Source organism: Dysidea avara, chromosome 9 (genome assembly GCF_963678975.1).
Source record: "Dysidea avara chromosome 9, odDysAvar1.4, whole genome shotgun sequence".
Lineage (NCBI taxonomy): Eukaryota > Metazoa > Porifera > Demospongiae > Dictyoceratida > Dysideidae > Dysidea > Dysidea avara.
The window spans coordinates 23,222,372-23,248,663 of record NC_089280.1 but is presented as its reverse complement, the minus strand read 5'-3'; the positions used below and the strand labels follow the sequence as shown (position 1 = coordinate 23,248,663).

The 26,292-nt window shown below is 38.4% G+C and overlaps 1 protein-coding gene across 1 annotated transcript in view; it reads right to left on the bottom strand.

Moving 5' to 3' along the window:
- Positions 1 to 18,620: 18,620 nt before the first annotated feature.
- The window catches only part of LOC136266734 (uncharacterized), a 44,196-nt gene continuing 36,524 nt past the window's right edge, over positions 18,621 to 26,292 (bottom strand). The window contains exon 7 of the mRNA XM_066061756.1: positions 18,621 to 19,102. Coding sequence (XP_065917828.1) covers positions 18,801 to 19,102 — 302 coding nt within the window. The 3' untranslated portion in view covers positions 18,621 to 18,800. The remainder of the gene's footprint in view (positions 19,103 to 26,292) is intronic.

Below are 26,292 nucleotides of genomic sequence, written 5' to 3'. Positions count from 1 at the left end.
GGTTGTATGTGACACGGTCCTAGTTATATAACCAAGTAATAAGAATAATACAAACGTGACATCATAAATAATTAATTCATGGACAAAACTACAAGGTATAGAACAGAACACTAACCGGTATTAGATGAAGCGATATCCGAACATTAAATAAAACGACAGGTTTGTTTCTGCAACTCTTCATTACCAAGTTAGGTTTTCTATATAGCGCTATCCATAGTAACATCTCTTCAGTACCTGGCAACTAGTTCAAACACAGTACACGTTAGCCTTTACAACACATTCCACTCGTATAGCCGGTTTGAGTGTACTGCAACCAGTTTATATGCACTACGTGCAACAGTAAACATTGAACTTGTATAACCGGTTAAAGTTTGAGAACTGTTCGGAACCGGTTTTAGCTTATAGCAACCAGTTCATAGCTATGTGCTGCGCGTTTAACTTGGCGTTACGTACTACTTTGAACTTTTTCAAGACAAACTCAGCGGATTAGGATGAACCGCCGTTGGCTAGAGTACCATACTGGTACTGTCATACTACATAGAAAGCTGGTGTTTGGGATAGACTAGCTGCTCGACCAGAAGGACAGCGACTGCTGAGCGGCATTGAAAGGGTGAAACAACTGAGCCCAAGATTTACAACTAAACTGGCTAGAAGTGTTGTAAGTTTCTGTAATTTAAGTAGGGGTAGGACTGAAAGGTAGCACCAGGCTGACAGAGGCGTAGCGGGAATCGAGGCCCAGGTCCGAGCATAACTAAAAAGATCGAGATACTCTAATAGAACAGTCATGCTAATGTAGCAGTCAGGCAAATCAGAGTATTCAGTAATACCTATTCTATTAAACTGCTGAAATCCGTCTCACATTCAATTTCAGAGGGTCTAAAGTTTAAAATTTTCTTGGGTGTTATGTATTCAGTAGAAATAAAATGTTGTGATATCCTAATGAGAGTTATCTGAAATTACGTCACAGATGTAAAATAGCTGCTGTAGTGTGGGGACGTTGTAAAATTTGTATGGGCGACTATGTATTTTTGAACGGCGATATCTCAGCTAAGACGGAAGATATCGAGCTCTAACCAGCAGGTATGTTATAATATGGATGCACAGCAGGTATGCACCACTTTGTACCCTGTACAATGATGTGGGGAGGCCAGACATATGGTATTTGTTATTTAATTAAGTATACATTGATGGTTTATAGTGGTGAGCACAATTCAACCCCGAAGTAAACTGAGATTTTAAGGTTTCTATAGAGTGCTAACCACTTTTCTCATCTGTAGTAAAAGATGCTTTAAACCTGATTACCATGAGTAACTTTAACTTGAGGTATATGTCCAACTTAAATATTTTAATTTACAAGTAGGAGTTTGTCATGTTATAGTTAGTTATCATAATATATGTTTGTATCGTGGCATAAAACCTTGGTGATATATGATATGGAGTTTTTCTATGTGTGACTGGATTTTGGAAAATAACCTTGTGGGTGCATTGTTGATTCAGAGAAAAAATGTATTTTAATAATTTAATGCATTGTTACTCACCAGCCTTGGCAACTACACGTATGGATTTTTCAACAAAGATGGAGCAATTCATAACATTTAAGAACACCTGGTGGCCAAGATAACTCTTGTAGAGTTTCCCACCATTTTAGATAGATTTTTCACCAGTGTTGCTATATCATGAGTCCTCAAAAAGGGGCTGAGTGTCGGGATGGCAGGGTGGGTAAGAGATAGACTACAAAATGGATGAGGATGGTAATTAAAGGCACCAGACCACAAAACAGCCCATCAGAGGTAGGAATAGACTGAAATCTTACAAAACATACATACATCACACATTCAGCTTACTGATCGTCTGTCCAGAGTGTATACATAAACCCCCAAAAGCACTTCCCTGCTGTTCACAAACCTGTACAGACATCTGGCATGGTTATATAGGCCACCAGAAAACAGTCTACCACAAGCAGACCTGACAAGTTGAAGAAGAGTTTGATATGGAAATTGTTAGCCTGATAGTGTAGCAACTTCATGCTGGTGCTTTCACATTTTTGGCTCTTGCACCCATATGGTTGATTTTGCTATATCTAGTCACATGTTGTGGCAGCACTAATGTCAAGTACATCAAGATACACTAATAGAGTAGTTGAAAGTTACCTCAATAATGTAGGCTCTATTTAGCTTTTGTTTATCACTACACATCATAAGGTGAAGGGTTTGACTGTCATTTGCAGTACTGTTGAGCAACATCAATTAGTTCTTAGATTGATCTCTTTTGAATGTCCGCCTGCTAAGTGCATGTGTCCCTTCATGTTAATGGTCATTGTGTTCGATTTTTCACACAGTTCTCATGACCGGTGAAAATACTGTAATGGCAACTGTACTAAAATTTAAGCAAAATAAGTGTTATTTCTTTCCCAGCTACTCTCTGATAGTGTGAAGCAATAAATTGTACTGACCACATATTGGTGATTGCTCTATTAGGAATAAGTACATTGCGTGAACTGTGTGATTGTCATGTTCACACTGCTGTGGAAAGGGTATCTCTGATGTCCACTCAATTACAATGTTTAAACTTCCTCATCAGTAACTGGTTTTCCAACCTACTGCCACATAATCTAAAATTATCATTCATTTTGGCCAATGCATACGTTCCATGAATTGCAGTAGTCTCCTTTTAAAATTGTATTATGCTTTATCTGATCTATTCTGCCACTTTTGAAACAATGTACGCACATAAGTTAGTCCACTGAGATTTTTCAGTATGGTCTGGGTTTCTGCATTTTTTGTGCATAACCACAAACATGCTGTCAAATTAACCTTGTATGGCTGCCCTTAGTTAGTTTAGTGTCACCGAACTTGAAGCCAAAGCACATAATGTGTACGTACTGTATTGACAATAATATAATATTTTATATGTTATTAAACATCAAATTTCCACATATATACAGTGCATGTATCAAAAGCGAAAGATTACAATACTATTGAAGTGATGGGAGGGGGTACAGGGCACATGCCACTTTCCTTTCACACACATACACACACACACACCATTGACCATTAAAGTGAAGCCATCTACTGGACGATGCCTCACACTATTGGTAGTGAACCAAACCATGGCTACCTCTTCCTCCCTTGTGGACATGTCATTTAATACTTGTCTGGCAATACCCTGTCTACTTTGAAATTCATGGTGACAAGTTCCTATGCAGAAAGAGTAGGGTTCTGCACCTTCTGGCACACATCTCTCTACATGTTCCTGTCTTTGGCAAAGCAGTACTGAATCTCTTGAATCAGGTCCTATGGCTTCTGCCTCGCCTTGTCTCTCCAATGGACCTTAGCTCCATGCACAGGCTGAGGCTGTGGAAACCACTCAACCGACGTCGACAGTCTCCGTTCCTCCCCACAGACAGACAGACACACACTAATTCTGTACACAAGATTTTGTAGTCTTGTCAAATACTCTAATAAAACAGTCACCATATGCAACACTATTAAAATTCTCCATTGGGTATGAAAACTTGTATCAGTAGCACCATCCCAAGGGTACATTTATCATACAGTACAATAGTACTGCATAGTAAAGATGATGACTGGGTGGGCGCGGCTGGTGATAAAACATCACCCAAAAATTTGCCTTGATTTTTCTTCATAACGACATGACAGTATTGGTTGGATAAAGTCAAGTACACTTCTCTTGTTTGTTTCATCATATCTGGTCAATCCGGACTGGTAGCATTCTTTCCTTAGTGACTTTCTTTGTGTTTCTTCACATGATATGTCAAGCAAACCACATAATATAGCTATACATGTAATACCATGTAAACATAGTTAGTGAGTGAACCTTGTGTTAAGCTAGATAACTTGATAAACTTCTAAGTGAGTACATGCAGTTTAGCAATATGTGGTGCGTTATACTTTTAACTAATCGGCAAAAATTTGCTGACTACTTGCATATACACATATACATGTACATTGTTCCTACTCTACAGTGTAGTCCTAATTTTTCTTATACTTGTACTTATGTAGCCTGCAAGAATTTATTTTTTTGCAAAACAGTTATTTTATCGTTAAACCTGTGACTATCACTATTCACTGTGCTGGTCATGCACTGTTTTACATGCCCCATTTATAGATTGCCCCGTTGGTAGTTGTACTTGGTTATATGTGCCCCAGGCCTAGTTATGCAACCAAGTAGTAAGAATAATAAGAAATGCGGTTAAAATTACGTCATTAGTAATGAATGAATAAATAATAAATAATGTTTGAGAAAACTACGAGGCCTAGAGACATGAACTAAGCGGGGATAGATTCGCCTGTGAATGAAGGCACAACCGTATAATAAGTATATACGCCTGTTCGTGCTGATGACTTTACCGTACGTGTAATTCTATATAACGCCCGGCACCACGCCCTTGTTTTATTACAGATTGCTCGAACGAGAAGATTAGTAAACATCCGCGGAGAGGCCAGGCGCCACTTTACTGGTAAGCAACAACATTACAAGTATGTTTAAACGTTTGTAACTGTGTCTTTTGTGTGCAGGATATGCGCTCCAGGTGTCATGCAGTGAAGGACCAGCTGATGACCAGTTGGGATACCAGCTGATGTGCTTATAAACAACCAGCTGGAACAGCAAGGTAATGAGTAATGTAATACTTGTTGTATTATAGGTCTACATCTTCATCCTTCATCTGGCTTGCTAGCGGCTGGAATTATTATCATTATACTGACCGCCACTTTCATCTGGCTTGCTGGCAGCTGGCATTATTTTCCACTCGGCTTAACTACTAGTCTACTGTGAGTCTGTAATAGCTAAACAAGAAGCCGATGCAGTGCTGCATATACAACAATGTGTAACTATCTCCTGTATGTTGTGCATGGCTGTATCCATAATATTATAGACTGTGATCACTGTGCCAATGCTACACCGCTGATATACAGGTACATCACCAGTGGCCTCTAGTTACAACAGAGTCTGTTGTGCCATATTGGCTTGATTGGGATGAATTGCTAATTGTGCCTTCACCATATCCCTTATTCTGCACAGCCTCACTTCACTGCTGAGTCATCTTCAGAGACACGTCACACCTACAATATATAGTTACTTTCAATATAGCTAACTTAACTTGGTTTTTGTGTAGGTTGTGTTTTAGTATTGTGGTTTTCTGATGCCAGTTAAACTCCCTTGCCTGTGTACGTATGCATATGTATCATTTCCACAGGTACACGCACACTGCTCTGAGTGTTTCCTATGGCACTGTTTATACTTGCCCAATGGGTAGGTTGCAACGTTGGTGTATGTACTTGGTTGTATGTGACGCGGTCCTAGTAATAATAATAATAATAAGTACGTAGAATATACTATCTATGACTAATACTATTAGACTACAAATGATGTACAAGATTATTCACCAAATTGTAGATCTAAAACTAGTATTAGGCCAGTGAAACGTAATTACCAGTTTCTCGCTCAGATTTTTAAAAATTTGATGTGGGCAGTAATTATTCATTATTTTCCAAAAGCACAACATGCATCCCAAATATGAAGATTTCTGCCAAAAATCAGTGAAATTTTCATAGATTACTCTTGCAAAGTACGTTACTAATCCATATAAGAATATTCAGCTATTTCAGTTACTCCTAAACAAGTGATTTTTCCATTAGAGTATAGCTGATGGCTCTATTAGAGTAAAAGTGACTGCTCTATTAGAGTATTTCGATCTGAATTACCAATAATGAAATTCCATGCGGGTATATATATATGTGTGCAGGCGATGACGCGAAACTGCTAATCAAGTTTCATTGGCATTAGCTTAAGTTGTCTGTTAGAGAGACAATATTATTGCTTCAACAAGAGGGAATTATTAGAAGCTGTGATTTTCATTAACCATCATGACATGCTGTTTTATTTGGAAGACATTTGATACTCCGAACTGATCGTGGAGACCATACCTGGTTGATGAACTTCAAGAAATCTGAAGGCGAGATGGAAAGAAGCTACTAGAATATGATTTCCTGCACATATTGTTGTAGTAGAAAACACACCAATGCTGACTCCTTATCACATCTTCCAATGTGGAACCAACACAGTGATTGTGAGCAAATTCTGGTGTCGACCGTTTCACTCCAAACTGTTACAGCAAATTGTCCCAGGAAACCTCCAGTAGGAAATCTTAAAACAGGTCCATGACGATGGGCATTTGAACCAAGACAAGACTCTCAGTAGACTAAAACAGAAGTTCTGTATACTGGCCTGGGCACTACAATGATGCACGGAACTGTTGCAATACTTGCATGACCTGTGCTACACATAAGACTGCACCTTCTAAATGGAAGGCTGATCTGCAGACCATGAAGACTGGATACCCCTTTGTGGATATCTTAGGACCCCTATACCAAAAAAATGTGAATCTGGAAAACATATAATGGTGCTGTGGACTATTTCACTAAGTGGATGGAGGCGTATGCTATTCAAAATATGTAAGCTATCATAGCCAAGACAGTGGCGTAGCCAGAAAAATTTTATTACCGAGGCAAAGTTTATACATTCACTTAATTGAGAGGGTCTACTTGTGACTCAACTGATTCACAAACACTTTCAAGCATGGGTGGTACAGCATTTGCAGGTTGATTCGAATTCTCTGGTTGGATGGAAGAAACTGTTTCAGAAGACTCTGAGTATTTTTCTACATGTCATGCTCCAGCTTAGTTAATGCAACAGTATACCATGCTTCAATTAATAGACTAGTTTAATTGTACTCAACACAAAAAAAACTGACTTACTCAGGAGATATTTTGAGTGCTCAGGCCATCCATGGACTGCAAAGAGGTCATAGCCATGCACACTATACTTTTTATTGATCCTATGTGATATTTAAGTGAGAGATATCTCTTTCATGAAATAATCAACTGCATCTGCTAAGTATGTCAAGCTATAGGGAGTCTAGGGGCATGCTCCCTCAAGGAAATTTTTGAATATATGCATGTGGAAGCTATTTTCATGATATACGTGATCAATGGGCTCAATGCAATGTCATGCAGTTGATTCATTGGAACACTATTGAAAAGTAATTTAAAGACAATTAACATTGTAAATGATTTAGACCAAGCAGTGTAAGAACACTGGCTATAATTTACACTGAATACTGTATTAGAGTATATTACTATGACTGCTCTTAGAGCATCTCTATCTTTTTCCGCATACAAATTCAAGTAGGTGAAAAGTGGTCCAGGACTGTGTCACCATGGGCTCTGGTCTGCTTAGTACTACAGCCATAGATTCTATTATGTGTGGTACAGTAATGCTGCATAATAACGTTTGAGTAGAATATTTGGGGTGCCAAAACTCAGGCCTGCTCAGCATTTTTTTACCAAGGCAGCTGCCTCGGTTGCCTCAGTGGTAGCTACGCCACTGCAAGAAATTGGCCCTCTTGCATTTTTGGTATCTCTGCATTCTGATCAGGGGTAGCAATTTGAATTACTGGCTTTACTCTATTATTGTTGACGTACAGAAGAGAATTTAGATTAAAAGTAGACATGTTGTTTGAACTCCTTCAATCATCATCTTCAGTAATTGTTTATACTTCATATTTCTTCTAAAGGATCCTCTGCTGCACTCACAATTCCAGTTGTTAATTCAGTTGTCATTTCTTAGATACTACAGTTGATGAAGACAATGTAGATGTTCGAAATATGAAAAGAAAAATGCTGTCATCATTCCATTCTCAGATTAGTGGCATGGAGACAAATAAGCTATATACATTGCCAACACTCTTGGACCCTCGGTTTAAGGGTCGAGTCTTTTCATCATCGACAGCTGTAGTTCATGCAGGACAGTTTCTTGTCAAAGAATTTCTTTTGTTTCAGTCATCAGATTCTGAGGTTTCAGAGAGGGATAATTCTGTGTCAGCTAAAAGACATCGGGCTAATAGCTACCCCACAGAAGAGAAATTGTCTTTGTGGTCATCTTTTGATGAAATAATGGCTACAGGTGAAGAGACAGATGTTACTTTAGCACAACCTCTTTCATCTGTGGAAGTGGCAATTGACAGTTACTTACAAGAAACTGTATAGCCGAGGAAGTCTAGCCCTCATGAATATTGGCAAGAGAAAAAAGTTTTGTATCCTATTTTGGCAAAGATATACATTAAATATTTATCTATTCCTACTGCTTCAACTGCTTCTGAATGCTTATTCAACACAGCCAGAAATATTATTAGTGACCAACATAATTGTCTAGATCCTGACACAGCTGAAATGCTGTTGTTTTTGAACAATAATCTATGTCTTTTTATTAACAGTAAATAGCTATGAGGTAGTTATGACTTGCTTTATGAGGTACATAATTGCATGATTTATTTTATACATTAGCTATGATGTTTATGTTGTATTTATTAGTTCCAATTAACTGTATATGGTTGTGTATATTCTATGTAATGTACAACATTATCATACATACATGCATATGAATAAAAAGTAATTACATTGTTTATAGGATCGGTACTTATACTTGCAGATGCCATCATCTTATTAAATACTCAGTATTTGAAGCATTGGTAGAAAGTGGAATCAGTACAGCCCTAGTAAATGGCATAATGATACATTGGTAAGCTTTGTAACAGTCACTGGCATGAAATGACCTAGACAGCCGACTTCAATTGTCACAAGATCAACCAAAACTCCAGCATGTTGAAGGTCAAGCAGCACTGAATCATAGTGATCTTCTTTACAGTTCCTTGTAGCCAAAAAGTTATGTTGAGTATTGTACTGGGAAATAGGCAATATAGGTTCTTATGTCATATGTCATGGCAAAATTTATGCACAATGTGAATATATATCACAATATACCGTATACCCATAATAGTCCGGTAGATATAACTGAAAAAAGGGGTGAACCCGGAAAAAATTTGAAGAAAGCTGATTTTGGTATCATTAGAAAGCATAGGCGGCGGAAAGGGGGGGGGCTAGGGGGCTGAAGCCCCCCTCGGTCTGCTGAGGGGGGGCTTAGCCCCCCCTCAGAATGATATCACACCGAAATTATCTTTCTTGGAGTGGAGCTGAAAACCATGATAAAGATCGAGATACTCTAATAGAGCAGTCACTCTAATAAAGTGGTCAGTGTGTAGTGAGCTATGTAAGGATTTTTATGTAGTTTATTAGCTAGAAGTGGTAGCTAGTGAGGTGGAAAGCTCTTGTCAGTTGGTTGTGACTTTTTTTTTTTTTTTTGGTCTCACCAAACTATAGAAATAAGTCTGGGTCAGCCCAGCCCCCCTCATATCAACTACTTGCTCCGCCACTGTTAGAAAGCAAATTTTTCATAGAATAACATATCCAAAATCCTCTAAAATCCACCTTGGGGAAAAATTTTTATGGCCAATTTAGTATTGAGGCATATGTGACTGCTAGATTCAGGAAAGTGGATCTTCCACACAAATCCAATTATACCAACTTTGACAACTCATAACTTTAGATTGGAAAATGGTATTGACTTGAAATGTGATCAGTAGTGCGTACCCATATCACTTATAAGGTGCAGAAAATTTCAGACCGATATTCAACTTGAACACTAAGTTGTGCTTTCTCAATCGGATGCATTTGCAAACCCATTTTTGTAAATCTGGTCATTTGTGACCAACAAAAATGTGTTATCCTTAAATTACTTTTTCATAAGAAACAGTTTCCTTAGCACTTCTGCAACTCTCTCTCCTCCACAGTTTCCAACACACTAATAATCCATGTTTGCATAATATTGCTACCACATAGATTTGCAGTGGAAAGCTGGAATTTATATTGTACAAAATCAATTATATGATCTTTGGGACTGGTCCCATGTCTATCATCATCGGTTGCAGCCTTAACCCTTCTAGTTTCCAGCCCCATATTAAGTTCCCTCCAATGAATAACTTCTTGCATCAGCTAAAACCATATCATTGATCCTGAAACTCCATCCAACTGCAAGGGTTAGCACACTTTCACAGCTCGCATGTGTACTTTCTGATGCCACCATTTCCATGTGCTTTGTTTTGTATACCTGAGACTCCTCAATGAATCAGACTGATTCCCATCAAACTCCAACTTTTTCAACATGTGCAATTGTTGCATTATGCAATCCATCATTAACATTTCAATTGTTTGCACATCATTTGATTGCTGATTAGACCAACTTTACCTATTCAAATGTTGTGGACATTGTATCACAGCCACCCCAGGCATGTGAAAAGAGGACCTACATATGTGCCCAATAACGTCATCATTATTCCAAATCTTCAAATGTTTTACAACTTCTGAATGAAAAGAGATACGTACTTGTCATGTTCTGCTTCCAGCATGCACCAGTAGCACAAGAACTTCATTGTTGTCATCAGCTACAATATTCACTCTACTTCCTTCATTTACAAAAATTGAAGTGCGCATTGGACCATCAGTATGTCAGAATCTCCATGTGTGCAATCAGTGTGTAGGACTGTCAGCATCCCCAGGTATGTTATGGTATGTGCAGGTGCAGATATTCAGTCAAGTGAATCTATGGAAGCATGCAAAAGTCAGGAAGTTTTCTTGCAAATGAAAAGAGCAAACATCAATTGATTGTCCAATATCTGAGAGATAATGGCCAGGTTGTGCATCAGAGCAATTTGGATGCTGACACACTGATTGTTCAATGTGCACTTCAATTTGCAACTGAAGGAAGTAAAGTGTGTTATAACTGATGACACTGATGTTCTTGTCCTCGTGCATGGTGCACCGGAGCATAGCAATTATATATTTTCTTTCAGAGGTTAGAAAACATTTGAGCATTGGAAAATTGATGACATTATTGGGCACACAGGTCCTATTGTAATGTCATAATTACATCTTCTCTTTTCGCATGCTTGCATGGAGTGGCTGTGATACAACATCTGCAACATTTGAATGGGGTAAAGTTGGCCTAATCAAGAAGAAAATGATGTGCAAATGATTGCAAGAGCAACCCACTTTCACAACTTGTATGTGCATCTACAAGTTATTTATTAGAAGGAAAACTTAATGACTAACTTGATCCATTACCATAGTGGAGCTGGAAACTAGAAGGATTGAGGCTGTATGCAACTGAATCAGATGATAACAGACATGGGACTAGCACCAGATGTCTTAATTTAAATTGTACAATATAAATGCAAGCTTTCTACTGCAAATCCATGTGGTAGCAACATTATGCTCTCAGTGTAATCATGGATTAAAGTATGTTGCAGCATGTGGCAGTTGCAGGGGAGAGAGTTGCAGAAGTGCTGAGGAAACTGTTTACAATAATCGTGACAAATAATTTCTTCAGAACTTACTTGATAGGCACCTTTTTTATTTCTATAACCAGACTTATTCTTATTTCATACAGCTAATATTGATTGCAATGAATTTCTTATGAGAAAATATTTTAAGGATTTTTGTTACCCACAATGACCAGATTTGTGTATGTTAAAGTTGTCTTTATGTTTGATGACTTATTACAGTGGTCTCCTTCCTTTATACGACCATATCCGAACTGTAGAAATGATAGTTTTGTTAGAATAAGTGAGCATTGAACAGTTCTGTACAGAAATGAATGAGCTTCAATTTCATTTCAATTAATTATCTGAAAACACTTTGGGTTCGGATAATAGATGAATCACTAAACTAATCTTCTCTGCCCCTCAGATGTATACAAATGTAAAAACTTACAAAACCAAGAATGTACAATGATCATACACTAAATGTAAGAACTTCATGAAAATTATAATTTTGGGTGATGTACTTCACAACTGTGAAGTGGTGAGTCTGCAGTGGTGGTTAATACAGTAAACATTTCTGACATGATTGTCATAACTGTGGCTTATCCAGTGTACATGCTTATCCAGTGTACGTGCTTATCCAGTGTACGTGCTTATCCAGTGTACCAGTGTAGTGTACCAGTATACGTAGATGTGAGAAGTTAACTACATTCATGTAGTGCTGATGGGACACATGGACAGACATAACAACATTTAATCAGAAGTGATCGATTCCCCTGATGTGTGTACTGTTTACGTCATTAAATTGCAGCAGATACTGGTTTTCTGGTAAACAGTGCATGGAGTCCAAGGATATGGTTGTTTTTCTATAAAAAACAACAAATCTTACAAACAATACAAATGTGTGGACTGATCCATCTTTTGTATAAAAATACATATAGATTTTCTGGACATCTACTATCTAGTCTACTACTCTAATTTTGTAGTTGATCATGACACTTGAGTTTGCATATAGGTATGCAGAAGATCTTTACGCAACTCTGTTTGTTTGTGTGCAGCACTTGCCATGGAGAAACAACTATACTATCTGTAAATTGTCCAATAAGACCAAGTGTCTAGTCATACCACCACGGCATAGCTATTATATCAAGAACAGAACACATGTGGCACTCAGTAAAATCCGGCTTATTGAGATTTGCATTTGCTGGGCATATTTCAGTATTCATAATTACAGTTGTCTCACTTTCATGTTGCTGAGTTCTGACAACCCAAGCCTATCCAGCCATATTAAGTGCTGTACCTGGGTGCTATTATTGATGGACAGCAACCTAAATTGGGCACATTATACAGGTATTAACATGATCACTGCAAAGGCAAATCCAGTAAGGGGCCGTTTACAATGTAACGTAGCAAAATGTCAGTCTGGTTTAGCAGTTAGCTAAATGCTATTGTTATAATACATGTGTTCGTCCCATTCTTGAATATGCCTGTATACAGTCTGGTCTCCATAGCATGAACGAAACATTTGGAGATGGTCAGTGTAGAGAAGTTAAGGTTGTTGCACTGAACAACTACAATATAACAACTAGATAGTGCCCTTATGCGGAGATTTTGAACAGCTTTACCCATCCCTGTCCTTTGACACACTGGAATGATCACTCTTGTCAGGGATACCAAGAAACGGGTGCCTTTAGCACGAAGAAATTTCCTCGAGATTCTTTATACAGAACGGCTTCTTTCAGTTCAGTCCTGCCGTCTTTCGTGCTTATTAATCACCTTACTAGCCTTCTAAAGCACTACTAAAGATGCAATTCTCTTCCACAGCAACCATGACTTCTCTCCACTGCCAGGAGAATACTAGAAATACACTATACTGAGCGAACTATTACGCGTTTCACCGGTGCTTGGTTCACCAGTATGGCGGATGCGTAGGCAATATTTGAAGTTACGTAAAGTAGATCACGTGTTGAAAATGCTCTATGGAATGCGGTTCGCGCTGCGTTCGTCCAGTAAATACTACTACTACTAAACCTAGTACGCTTACTCGTTAGACAAAATATCTCATACTAAATATAACAATTGTTTCATGCTCTCGTAGACGCGAACCGACTCCATATCAGTACCATTCCATGCCAGCCTGCGGTGCTAAGACTCATAGCTAGTCCGCATAGCTAGCTATAGTTACTACATTTTCACTGTTCTTTACAGGTGTTTTGTGGACTGTGTGAGCCCATTCGCCAGTTGAAATATTGTGGTAATACTACAAACTTATTCAAGCATTTGCAAATGTGCCATCCACGTATTTATAGTGGTACAAAGAAGGCAAGCCAGGATAAAGCTAAGTCATCGGCGAGTGGTAGCTCTTCTTTACCTATAGTAAGAGTATTACTGAATGTTTCGTAGCTCATGAAAAGTACAAGAGTGATAGTCCACGTGCCAAGGAGCTCACTAAAGTAGTGGGGTACTTCATAGCAAAAGATTTAATGCCAACCAGTGTGGTTCAAGGTGATGGTTTCCACAAGTTGTTGGAGAAGCTCGATTCTCGTTATCAATTACCAAGCCGAAAGACCTTTTCAGACAGAGTAATTCCTACCATGTATAACAATACTAAAGATACCAAAGTCTTACCTGGTTTAAATGATGCCAAATATGTTGCTGTTACTAGTGATTGCTGGACAAGCAGGGTCAACCAGAGTTATATCAGTATAACTACACATTTTTTGAAAACCAAATTAGACTAGAAGTTTGAACACTTTGTTTTAGAAAGTAGGGAACTACCTGGGAGTCACACTGCTGAACACCTTGCAGAAACCATAAAGAAGTGTTTACATGATTGGAATATTGAAGAATCGAAAATCAGTTGCATAACAGTCGATAACGCTTCTAATATTATAAAAGCAGTTGAACAGGTATTGGAATGGCCATTCTTACCTTGTTTTGGTCACACCCTTAATTTGGCAGTGAAGGCTGGCCTTGCCATACCAAGGGTGCAAAAAGTCATTTCAAAATGCTCAAACATAGTAACACACTTCAGAAGATCTAGTAAAGCAATATACACTTTTAAACAAAAACAAGTTGCTCTAGGCCTCCCAGAGCATTCATTGATACAAGATGTAGAAACAAGGTGGAACTCTACATACAGGATGATGGAACGTATTTGTGAACAGCAGGCATCGGTTTGTGCTGCTTTAGTCGATCTCAAAAGAGTTGACCTCATTCTACAAGGTGACGATATCAAAATCATGGAAAAGATGATTGACATTCTAAAGCCATTTTTCAGATAACAGAAAGTGTTAGTGGAGAAAGCTATGGTACATTATCATCAATCAAGCCTCTTCTTCATCACCTTCTCAAAGATGCTCTGAATCCAACAAGTGATGATCCAAGTGTGATTAAGCATCTGAAGGAAGCAGTCAAGAAGAACCTTGAGCAACGTTACCAATCTGCTGAAGTATCTAGATTACTTGATGTTGCTTGCTTTTTGGATCCCTGTTTCAAAGAGCTTCCCTTTCTCTCTGTTACAGAACATTCAACAATACATGATATAGTTCGAGATGATGCTGCTGCACTTTACACTGAGTTATCATCACAGTCTAAAGATGACGTATCCATTGTGTCAGTCACTTCAACATCTGACTGAGATGATTCTGGGCCACTTAGGAAAAAAACAAAGACCAGTGCAGAAGCTGTACGAACAATACTAGCAGACATGTTCCAACAATCTAATAACAATACAAAAGAAATAGAACCTCAAGATGTGGCTGAATCAGAAATTGTCAATTACTTAAGGGAAAAGCCAGTGTCAGTGAATTCCGACTCTAAGGAAGACAAAACCGATCCACTAGAATGGTGGAAGGATAATAGTTCTCGATATAAGCTTTTGTCTACTTTGGCTGCAAAATATCTATGTGTTCCAGCCACCAGTGTTCCCAGTGAGAGAATTTTCAGCTGTACTGGGAACATTGTAAGCTCTAAACGAGCATGTATACATCCAGAAAACGTTAATTTGTTATGTTTTTTACACAACAATTTGTAACTTACTATTGTTGTACTGACATTATTGTAAGCATTACAGTTTTTCAGCTAATAATCGATACCTAAAGTATATCGTTATACCAAAGTAACTGTATTGTGATACGCAAACTTTGGGTGATATCGCACAGGCCTAGAAGAGATACGAAGCATAAACAATTACTGAAGATGATGATTGAAGGAGTTCAAATAACATATCTACTTGTAATCTAAATTCTCTTCTGTATACTGTTGTTATTGTATATACGTCAGTAATAATAGAGTAAAGCCAGTAATTCAAATTGCTCCCCCTGATTAGAATGCAGAGATACTAAAAATGCAAGAATCTATCAGCCAATTTCTTGGCTATGGTGATGGCTTCCATATTTTGAATAGCATATGCCTCCATCCACTTGGTGAAATGGTCCACAGCACCATTATATAGTTTCTAGGTTCACTTTTTTTTGTTATATGGGTCCTAAGATATCCACAAAGGGGTATCCAGCCTTCATGGTATGCAGATCAGCCTTCCATTTAGAAGGTGCAGTCTTATGTGTAGCACAGGTCATGCAAGTATTGCAAATTCTGTGCATCATTAGAGCCCAGGCCAGTAGAACTTCTGTTTTTTAGTCTACTGAGAGTCTTTTCTTGGTCCAAATTCCCGTCATCATCGATCTGTTTCAAGATTTCCTCCTGGAGGTTTCTTGGGACAATTAGCTGAAACATGTCCAACACTCAGTCTATACAAATACATTGTCCTTAAAAATTATTTAATCACAGGGAACAAACAATTGACCTGTGTGCATACTGTACTACTTTATCTGATCAGGGCTCGGCTTTGCCCCTGAACTCTTGGCAACTAAAACACAAGTTGAATAGTGGGATCTCTTTGTTGTAGTTCACTACTAGTTTGGAGTGGAATGGTTGACACCAGAAGTTGCTCACTGTGTTGGTTCCCGCATTGGAAGACATGATAAAGATCTACAACAACAATATTATGCAGAATCTGGAAATCATATTCTTGTAGCTTCTCAAGCCATCTTTCAATCTCGCCTTCAGGTTCCTTGAAGTTCATCAACCAGGTAAGATCTCTGAAGTATCAAATGTCTTGCAAATAAAACTGCATGCAATATGGTTAATGAAATCACAGCTGCTAATAATTCCCTCCTGCTGATGCAATAAAGTCTCTCTAGTTTGCTCAACAGACAACTTCCATAAGCTATCACCATTTCTCTGCTGTGCTCATCAATTTGAGATAGCACTACCCTTAGGCCACAGTCACTAGCATCAGTGTCAAAGGTAAACTCTCTATTATACTGAATCGGGAAGCTAGAACTGGAGTGGTAGAAAGACATTTATGCAACTACTTATTAAATGCTGCATTTGTTAAATTTGGCACTCTTTTCTGTCATACACTGAAGTGGTTTAGCAATTTGAACAAAATTTTTGTAGTAACTGCAAAACCCCACAAATTGATGTACTTCCCACACAGTGGCAGTGTTTGGCACTGGCAAGGTCTGCACCTTTCCACCTTGGCTAGATACACAGTTACTACTAGGGATGAGCCTATTTTGCTTTTTTTTTCCACCTATTTTTCTTTCCAGCAATTCTTTTATTTTTCACCTATTTTGCTCAATATTTTGCTCGGGTTTTTTCTATTTTGCTGAGCATCAGTAAAAATTAATTGCAGTATCTCAAGCTTGCAAGCATGTGTGACTGCTCTATTAGAATATTTTGTACATAGTGACTGCTCTATTAGAGTATCTTGATCTTTTGTCCCCATTTCCTATGTTATTGTTATTGTTATTATCTACTTTACCAGTTAGGCACTGGAGGGTGTACACAGAAGGCAGAGCCTGTTCGAGGTGTTTACCCATAGCCTAGGAGCCTAAGCGAAAATCTTTGAGCTAAATATCCTAAAGTGAAACAGGACAAATACCTAGAAGGGGTGAAAAAAGCCAACCCCATCGTGACTTGATCCGCAGACCACCCAGATTCCGGCCAAGCGCCACGCTCGGAGCCAACTTTGGGAAGGCCACCTAAGTAGGGAAATGTTGTTGTTATTATCTACTTTACCAGTTAGGCACTGGAGGGTGTATACAGAAGGCAGAGCCTGTTCGAGGTGTTTACCCATAGCCTAGGAGCCTAAGCGAAAATCTTTGAGCTAAATATCCTAAAGTGAAACGGGACATGAGCTCATGTTACCGCTAATACCATGCGTGACTGTTCTATTAGAGTATCTCGATCTTTTTCATACAAAATGTGCTAAGCTGCCATTCCTTGGTGCCCATTTTTCCAATTTTCTACCTATTTTTCCAGCATTTTGCTCTTTGCTTTTACCAAACGTATTTTTCCAAAAAATTTGCCGGCAAAATCGGCGCATCCCTGGTTACTACCTAATTAGACATAATATGACCCACTTGCTGTTGTAACAAAGATTACTTGGTAGGCTTCAATTTGAGGTCTGTCTGTCTAAGACAGACAATCAAACAAGGTTCGTAGGTTCTGTAAATGTTCAGTGAATTGTCTTCACAGCACAATCAAATCATCAATGCTTTGCCTGATCCCACTTACTCTCGGGCCTGTGCACGTGGCCCTTGAGCTCATGCATATATCAGGAAAAGTACTCATGTCTGTGGTATAACTATTCCATATACCTTATATACCGATGACAAAATACTCTGCATACACATGAAGTTCTCCTTTCTTGGATATTCAATAACCTTGTACTCTATATAATACAAACATTTGAATAAAAAGATACCATTGCAAGGGCAGATTTAGATTTTTTATTGAGGTTTCCCGACACTGGTCCAGTATATTCAGGAAATTGATTGCAAAGGTATCAAAAGGTGCAGATCAAAATGCTCTAATAGAGCAGTCAACTACTCTAGATCTAGAACAGTCACATTTTTATATTGTTTTCATTTTGAAAGGTTAATTGGTTTACCTGTACCAACACAGTGAACATAGTCTAAAATTGCATCTCAGAGCATTTAAGACCTGATATTTTTCCAGGAGGCAATCCCCAGGTGTAGCCTATATCAATAAGCAGCCTATATCAATCAATTCCTAACATGATTAAAATGTAAGTTTTAAAGATTTCTTTGATAAAAAAATGTTACCAGATTCAATCTCTTAGAATACAAAATTTCCTGGGGAAAAACAGGTCCCCAGACACCTCCCCCCTCACATTTAAGATTTAAGTGTGCATGCAACAGAAAATGTGGAAACCTATGATCAAAATTTCTGGAGCTGCCCCTGCATGACAATTACTTTGCAATACACTCGTTGTGTTTTTTTATGCAAACGAAAGCTCTGATTCTTTCTGAATTACATTAATGCAAAAATATAATAAGTGATACAACTAAGGTTTGCCACATTAAACATAAATGTATAGTTAGTTAGCAGATCATGCTGCTGAAGAAAAACTATATAAATATATATCATCAATATATTAAAGACCATACTATCACATGTGTTGTGCAATGGTACAAGAATTATTTATTATGTCTATTAGTATCTTAAAGCATTGTTTATTTGTGAAGATCTTTTAGGGCTGGATGTACGTAGAAAGGTTGCCTATATCCTGAATATGAAGAGCGAGTAGATGCTGAATAACGACACACATCTCTGTTGGTGAGAGAGTAGGTCTTGATGTGCTAGATAGCCTAGATCCATTATTGGTTGCATTAGAAGTATTCCATCTAGCTGGGTTTTGTGGTGATTGTGTTGCCAGTGTAGATTGTTGTGGGTATACTTTATTCATATTCTTATTCCTGTGACACGTTATCAGTAATGCTATAAATCCCATGTACATCACTGACACTGCCACTATACTAATCACTAGAAAACCTATATGGTATAACAAACAAGGTAGGGATAATATCTCATATATATAATATATATGCATGGTATAAACTTTTAATACAGCTGATAACATCATTTAAGAGTTCATATGTAGTAGTTGTAACATGGGCACGAGTGATTTGCCTGAAATATACACACGAGCACGAGGGCGCAGCCCGAGTGCGAGTGTGTATATTTCAGGCAAATCACAAGTGCCCATGTTACAACTAATATATTCCACTTGGGTTAATCACCTGCAAGTGCACATGGAAACTGCAGGAATGCTTTGCGAGTGTATTTATATGGGACCATGTGACTTTCGATTGTGGGTAACGTCGTAAGAGCAACGACAAGGCACTGCTGAGAGGCCGAACGTAAATGTATCGTCACGAGCATGCAGATCGCTTCGATTGTGGGTACGCAATTAAACACAGGAAGCCCAAATACGAGCTGAACAGCTCATAATGAAGCTTAAGTGCACTATAAAGTACTTACTATACTAGCCATGAATAAACTAAAGCAGTGAACATGTTTACAGCGCTATAATGGCCTATCCAATTAAGCGCCACACCCAGTCACTACGCGTGTGTGACATCGCGCCAGGTGTCAAAACGGCAATGTAAAGACGATTCAACTACACTAAAGTACTTACTTTACTAGCCATGAATAAACTAAAGTAGTGAATACTATTAACACTAATGGCCAATTCAATTAAGCGCTACACCCAGTGTCTGTGGGACATCCCCACGTGACTATTGAATGTAACATGTTTAATATAAACTAACCTGTGACCTTCTTCATTCAGTAAAACAATGAACTATCTTTTTCCCCAAGTCCATGATCTATGCCTTGGCTCACTTTACAAAAACTAAAACCCACTATCGATCCTGTGAAGTGTCGCTATATTAAAGGAGAGGAGATCACACAGTTTCATCAAAGAAATCAAATGATTTCTGAGAGTGCTTGAAATGCATTAATGAGAGTATATTTTATAGTTATAACACGGTTACGAGGGATATGACAAAAATATATGCACGAGCGCCCGCAGGGCGCGAGAGCATATATTTTTGTCATATCCCGAGTATCCGGGTTATAACTGTTATGTACTACTTTCATTGTCATGTCTACTGCTCCCGGTAGTAATACAGTCGAAAGTAAAACATTGATTGTTAAAGACAACATTGGATTGTTACCTGAAGATGAACTAGCAAGCCATTATTGTTTACAAGTTCCTGGCTGGTGTCCCTGTGTTAACTGCCGCGACTTTTCACCACCAAGCGTTCTCTGCTGGCTAAAGACAATGCTAAAGACGATTTGTGCGACATGAATCATGAGTCATACCGCCTGATGTTGAAGCGAAAGGCAAGTGCTACAACTAGTGCTGTGAACACTGTTGGAGAATGTACAAAGGCTGCTAAGCAGCAAGCCCAGGAAGTCCAAGCGCGTGATACACCCCGATACGCACTCCGGCGCTGCCTTGGATCACCCCAAGGATCAACCAGGCAAGAGGTTTCAATTTGACTGCCACAGCGATGATTTACAGATGACCAGTAATTTAGTGAAAATGGTAGTGGCACAGAATTGGTGGCATATGGTTCTTCTACCACAGCTGTAAGTCATAGAAGTTCATTGATTAACCAAGATCAGTTTGTTACAAAGCAACACTTGCCACCCCCTGCTCCAACATTTATCTTTAACAGTTGCAACTTTTCAAGCTGTCCAATATCTTTTTCTGGTTCATATCAAGACAGTACAGATGACATTGATGAGCTTTTAAAAGACATATCAGTTGATCAGCTGTTTGACCCATAAAGGACATTATAGAGACAGTGAGAGACTCTCTATATGATTATATCTATGTGATTATATACAAAGTTTAATTGTACAATTATTGCTTAATAATCAATCAAAATATTTCAAAGTCTAATACAACTATAATTGCCATAGAAACAGGCCTCTTATAAGTATCACCTCCTGGGTTGAACAAGTTGCATAATGTTGTTTACTGGACTTTATGGAATGTAAATGTTGAGAGTTTGTTGACTGTTGAGACCTGCACATGGAATGCTGTGGGACACCACAAAGTGTGGTATATCAGTTATATACCACAGTTTGCTGTGGTATATCATTTATATACAACAGTCTGAGCCTTTGATCTGAGGTGTGAAAGTGGTACATACAAGTTATATCACTCCTAGGAGGGATATAACTGATATAACTTGTATATACTACCTCCTATTCTCGTTACTGCATTCCTGAGCACTGCTAGCAGTGCTATTATACCAATTATACACCTTCTCTTCCCTTTGAAGTGAGGTGTGAAAGTGGTATATAGAGCAGCTCAGGTATTTCCGACCACCATGTACTTTCGGACGCAATATTTCCTAGAGGAGCAACAAGACTCGATCAATTATTACACTATTATGAAGACCTATGACTATAACCTCCATACATAAAATATAAAAGGATTCGGTTGCATCGTCTGGCTGCAGTGACCTCGGAAAGCCAGTGTCCAAAAACGTCGATGCTCGGACAACGACTTTTAATTTAATTTAATAATTGCTTTACAGAATTGGAATTACATACAGTAGAGGCTATAGTGATTACAGAGACATACAATTCTGAAGGACTACCAGTGTCCTGCACTGGTAGCCTAGAGCACTAACTACTTAACTACAAAAACTATACATGCATACATTTATATAATAGTTACAAATAATTATAGTTGGTTGGTGCAGGAGTCTTGGAGCAGCGGGTACAAGGACACAGGTAATGAAAAGTACAGGGGGTATTATCAAAGTTAGCTAAAAAATGATTCCATAAAAATGCTTTCAACTTTGGTTTGATTACATCTAGTGATTGAGATAGGTCAATTATTGGTAAAGAGTTCCATAATCTTGGTAAACGATAAAAATATGAGTTCATGATAGGGTTGATATGGGCTGTCTTGGGGTATAACTTTGTGCCAGCAGATCTTGTTGAACCTGTAGTAAAGTTGGTATAGTTCAAGATGTCAAATTTATCTGATGGATTTTTGATGGATTTGATAAAGAATAATATGTCGGCAATTTCGTAAATGTACATTAGTGGCAACATACCAGTTTGTATTAGCCTTGTTTTATAGTCTGATTGATAGTTTGATAATATGAATTTGGTGGCTCTTCGTTGGACTTTCTCAAGTGATTCAATGTCTTTTAACAGGTATGGCCTCCACAGTGGGGAACAATACAGTAGCTTTGATCTAACTAAAGTGATATACAGAGATTTTCTGGCCTGGGGACAATTGGAGTCCTTGAAGACCCTACACAATAAGCCAAGAGATTTATAGGCATTAGAAGAAATCATTTCATAGTGTGCTTGCCATGTTAGCGAATTAGTAAAAACAATCCCAAGGTCTTTACAGCTGGAGGACTCATCAATTGAATGACCGTTGACATGATATTTAGAGTTGAATTTGCAATGGTAGCTCATAAACACAAACTTTGAAAGATTAAATGAGAGAAAGTTGTTAATGGACCAGTTGAATAATGAATTGATGTCTTCTTGGAGATGCTCAATGTCTAATGTTGATGTGATTTGTCTGAATAATTTTGTATCGTCAGCAAACTCAAATAGGTCTGATGTGACAATTGATGGGAGGTCATTGATAAATATTAAAAAGAGCAAAGGACCCAGAATACTCCCCTGTGGCACGCTGGAGATAACAAGTAAAGTGCCGGATAGGTGGTTGCCCACAGAAACACACTGGGTTCTGTTGTGTAGATAGAAACTAAACCAATTCCATAAGGTGCCAGTGATTCCCATGTTCCAAAGTTTAACTAGGAGTTCATTATGCGGCACACTATCGAAAGCTTTTCGAAAGTCAATGTATATAGTATCTATTTCATCTTTTGATGTTATTAGCTGGTTAAAATAAATAAGTAGTTGGTGCAAGGTTGAAGAATTCTTTTGGAACCCAAATTGATATTGTGTGATACAATTAGAAACTGAGTTAATTATCTTATCATAAATTAGTCTTTCTAAAACTTTGGATGTAATGCAAAGAAGTGAAATGGGACGATAGTTTTTAACTGAGGTTTTGTCGCCAGACTTTGGTACAGCTGTAATTTTGTGCAACTTCCATTCAGATGGTATGGTTCCACTGGTAATGCTGGTCATGAAAAGGTGGTGGATAGGTAAGGCAAGAGCAAAGGCACAATGTTTTAAAACAGTTGGAGGAATGTTGTCTATACCACTGGCCTTGTTGGGATCCAGGTTATTTAAGGCCTCTAGGATGTCTTGTACTGTGAAGTGGATCGAGTCCAAGCATTGACCAGGGACTGGTAGATTCGAAGTGTCGGGTAGATTAAAGTTACTCTGAGAGAATATTGAATGGAAGTACTGGTTGAATAACTCAGCCTTACCAAAGTCTGTGTTCGCTGTGATGGAGTCATTGTGTAGCTCAGGCGGTAGGCTGTGAGATTTCGAGAACTCTTTAATGTATCGGAAAATTTTTGTGTCCTTATTTGTAGTGAAGTTATATATTAAGGTCTGCTCAAATGCAGACTTTGCTGCAATACTAGAAGCTTGAAAAGAGACTTGAGCTTTGGTTAGTCGTTGGAAATTGTTTGGTGTAGGATTCCTGTTGTATTTACGCTGAAGTGTACGAAGACACTTGTGGGAATGTCGTAGTTGGGGAGTGAACCAGTTAGGAAATTGTCTACAGTGCAATTTGACCTTTGAGATAAACAGTTCAATGCCAGCCAGTATGTTACTTCTTAAAATGTACCAAATTTCTTCAACATCAGAAGAATTGTAGAGTATAGAGAGGTCGCAGTTCAATAGGTACTCTGTTAATCCATTGTAGTCACCTTTAGAAAAATTGAAGAACTCCTTAGTAGATGTAGAATGTGTTGAGAACTTAAAATTAGTTGAAAATGTGATTAAATAATGGTCAGATGTAATACATTGGTATTCTGGAGAATGAACAGATAAATGTAAAACGTGTTCAGGACTATTTGTTAACACAAGGTCTAGTATGTTACCACATGTATGGGTTGGGGATTCCACAAGTTGCGTGAAGTTAGATTCAAATATACTATCACAGAAGTTGTTGGAGATCGGTGTTCTGCCAGTGAGAGTTGCCCAATTTATGTCCGGTAGATTGAAATCGCCAAGAATAAATACAGGGTTGGACAGGGTGGTAGTGGTGACTAGGTAATCGGATAGGTCCTTGTGATAGTCAGCAGTGGCATTTGGAGGTGCATATACCATGCAAAAAATGACATCAGAATCATTAAAAGAGACAGAAACGTTTACCACTTCAAGGTTTCTGGGACTTGGAATTTGTTTACTAGGTAAATTGTCGCTGATTGCCAGCATGACGCCCCCACCACGTGAGCTTCTGTCCTTTCTAAACATTGTGTAACCCTGAGGTAAGATTTCAAGATCTGCAATGGCTTCGTGCAACCAGGTTTCAGACAGGCCAATAATTTGAAAATCAGATGCATATACAAAACTCTGGAAAAGGGGTAAGTTTTTTGCCAAGCTCCTGCAATTTTGCACGCAGACTTTGGGCCCAGTAGGGCCAAGTCATGCTGAAGAGGTGGAGGCAGCAGTTGAAGTCTCCATGTTGTTGTGGGGTGGTGAGGTGCTATCTGTATTTGATGGCTCGTTAGGTCTGAATCCTGCGCTGTCTGCTTGGCCATGTAATTTACCTTTGACATAAATTTTATTGCCTCGAATTTTTATATCAGACTTTGGGGTATTGTCTTGTATTAATTACCAACGAACTTTTAACAAATGAGACTCCGTGACCCTTGCATCACGTGAGAGGTCAGGTTTGATGACAAAAGGTGACTTTAACTGAGATCGCTTGGATAAGATGGAATTGACATCAGATGACCTGTTCAGAGTCACCAGTAGGGGTCTAGGACGCCCTGAGGAGGGATTGTATTTTCCAAGCCTTATGTGTGCTCGGACCCCACCCTCTACACCCTTCCCATGCAACTTCAATAGCTATTGTGTGGTAGTGATTGATAGAGCTAACCTTGAGCTACCCCATGATATAAGCAGATTAGATTTTTATTAACTGGTATTGTAGATAGCCAGTTTTTTCCAAAGGTGGTAACTTGATCAAACGTCGGACGCAAAAAATCATTATATTTTCAGACTTTTCATTTCTTTGTGATAATTTTGGTATTTTATGCCTTTCAGTAAAGCACTAGCTTAAAAGGCTTTAAATGCAGCAATTTAAACACAGGTATAGAGTGTTTTTCATCAATTCTAGGTAGAAGAAGCCAAGCTACATATAGCTGTAGTATAGTACGTCTATACAAATTAGCTAAATAAGGCCACTCCTCTTACTCATTTCACATTTTTCATATTATTAAAATCAATTTCAGATAGTGGAGGTCAGCAATAAGCTGTAACAGTGTGCAAAACCTCGCTACCGCATATATGACTGTTCTATTAGAGTAGTTTATTGGTTGAGCGAGTTTCACTTGTTAACTTTTGTGTTGTAAGCTCCTGTATTTTCCTAGAATTTGTTCTGGAGCAAGTCATAGACGTTGGGTCATGCAAACACGAAAACCTGTAAAATTTAAACCAGCGAAATTCGCTCAAAATATAAACTACTCTAATAGAACAGTCATATATGCGGTAGCGAGGCTTCACACACTGTTGTAGTTTACTGCTGACTTCCACTACCAGAAATTGACTTAAACAATATCAAAAATGTCAAATGAGTAGAGAAGTGCCTTATTTAGCTAATTTGTATAGACGTACTATAATACAGCTATATGTAGCTTGGCTTCTTCCACCTAAATTGGACAAAAACACCCTATACCTGTGTTTAAATTACTGCATTTAAAGCATTGTAAGTTAATGCTTTACTGAAAGTCATAAAATACCAAAATTATCACAAATAAATGAAAAGTTCAAAAATATAATGATTTTTTGCGTCCGACGATTGATCAAGTTACCACTTTTGGGAAAAACCGGCTATCTACAATACCAGTTAATAAAAATCTAATCTGCTTATATCATGGGGTAGCTCAAGGTTAGTTCTATCAATCACTACCACACAATAGCTATTGAAGTTGCATGGGAAGGCTGTAGAGGGTGGGGTCCGAGCACACATGTCGTTGTCCGAGCATCGACGTTTTTGGACATTCCGAGGTCACTGCAGCCAGACGATACTACCGAATCCTTTTATA